Source organism: Melitaea cinxia, chromosome 8 (genome assembly GCF_905220565.1).
Source record: "Melitaea cinxia chromosome 8, ilMelCinx1.1, whole genome shotgun sequence".
Classification (NCBI taxonomy): Eukaryota; Metazoa; Arthropoda; class Insecta; order Lepidoptera; family Nymphalidae; genus Melitaea; species Melitaea cinxia.
The window spans coordinates 10,857,807-10,859,127 of NC_059401.1; the positions used below are offsets into that span (position 1 = coordinate 10,857,807).

The window sequence follows — 1,321 nt, forward strand, 5'->3', positions numbered from 1 at the left end:
CTAGACTAGTCTTAGAGATATAGCTTAAACTAACATAAGTACTCATTTTTAGACTATACATATGCTATAATATCTTACATAAAGGTAAATCATTTCGAAAAAATTGTATCTATTGAAATGTAGCTGTTTATTATTCTAAGTGATAAAAGTTAAATTACGGGAAAAAGAGATGAACTTACACGAGATTGTGAGATTTACGTAAACTATTTGTTTGTGACATATTAAATTTTTATATTTATATTCTTAATTGAATTTGTATTAAATACAATTATTATTAAACCGAGAACATCGTCCAGCAATATTCCTTTTGACTATAAAATTTGCATTGATTTTATTTGTAATAAATTGAAAGCTTATTTAATATAACCAAACAGTAGAATGTAGAAATGTAACCTAATTGAGATGAATATTAAAAACGGTAACAAACAATGAATATCATTTATAAATAATTTAGGTCACTTGCTTTTTTGTGGCCGTCGTTATTGAGTTACCCTGACATTAAATTCTACACAGTGTGGTATTGGCAATACTATATAAACTCTGAGAAATAAACAACATGCATCATTTGGTAACAGCTTACCGAATCCAGGACAACAGGAACATGAGAGGAACTACCTTGTTTGGTTTCTTGGTTGTGGCTGCAACCGCTTGTGCTAGAGATGTTCGTCATAAGCGAGAAGCAGATCTCGAGGAAGCAGCGTCACATCTTTGGGAAAAGGGTGAAGGTGTTGAACACCATGGTAATCATCACGCTGAAAATGGAGGATTTGCTGAAAAAGGTTACAAAGGCCATCACAGTTATGACTCTGGCAAGAAAGGATACTCCCATCATGAGGGAAATAAAGGTGAGTTCGGAGAAAGCGGAGGACATAAAAAGCACCATCACCATGACGATGGCTACTTTGATGAACACCAGCACGGAGAAAAGGGTGAAAAGGGCAACAGTTTTGAGGAAAAAGGACATTATCATAAAGGACGTTCTACAAAAGGTCATCATGGAATACATAAATTAGACGAGTTTAAGAAGGACAAACATTTCCATGACAAGCATGGCGAATCAGGTTTTGAAGAAAATTACGGTGGAGATCATCACGAAGGTGGTTACAAAAAGGGTGGTGATTTCCATAAAGGACACAAAGAAGGCGGTTTTTACGAAAATGAACATGGAGAAAAGGGACATCATGAAAAGGGCGGTCATCATCACGAAACAAAAGGTCATCATGACGAAGGTGGTAACGACGAATACTGGGGACAGCACGCAGAACACGGTAACAAAGGAGCCCACGAAGAACACAAAGATTGGGGCTGGAAGGGACATTAA

General features: G+C 36.3%; 1 protein-coding gene across 1 annotated transcript; it reads left to right on the forward strand.

Annotated features, from left to right (window-relative positions):
• The first annotated feature begins 601 nt into the window (after nt 1-601).
• On the forward strand, nt 602-1,321 carry LOC123655597 (histidine-rich glycoprotein-like). Its single transcript, XM_045591362.1, has one exon. It carries the CDS (start codon nt 602-604, stop codon nt 1,319-1,321), a length of 720 nt encoding a protein of 239 aa, XP_045447318.1.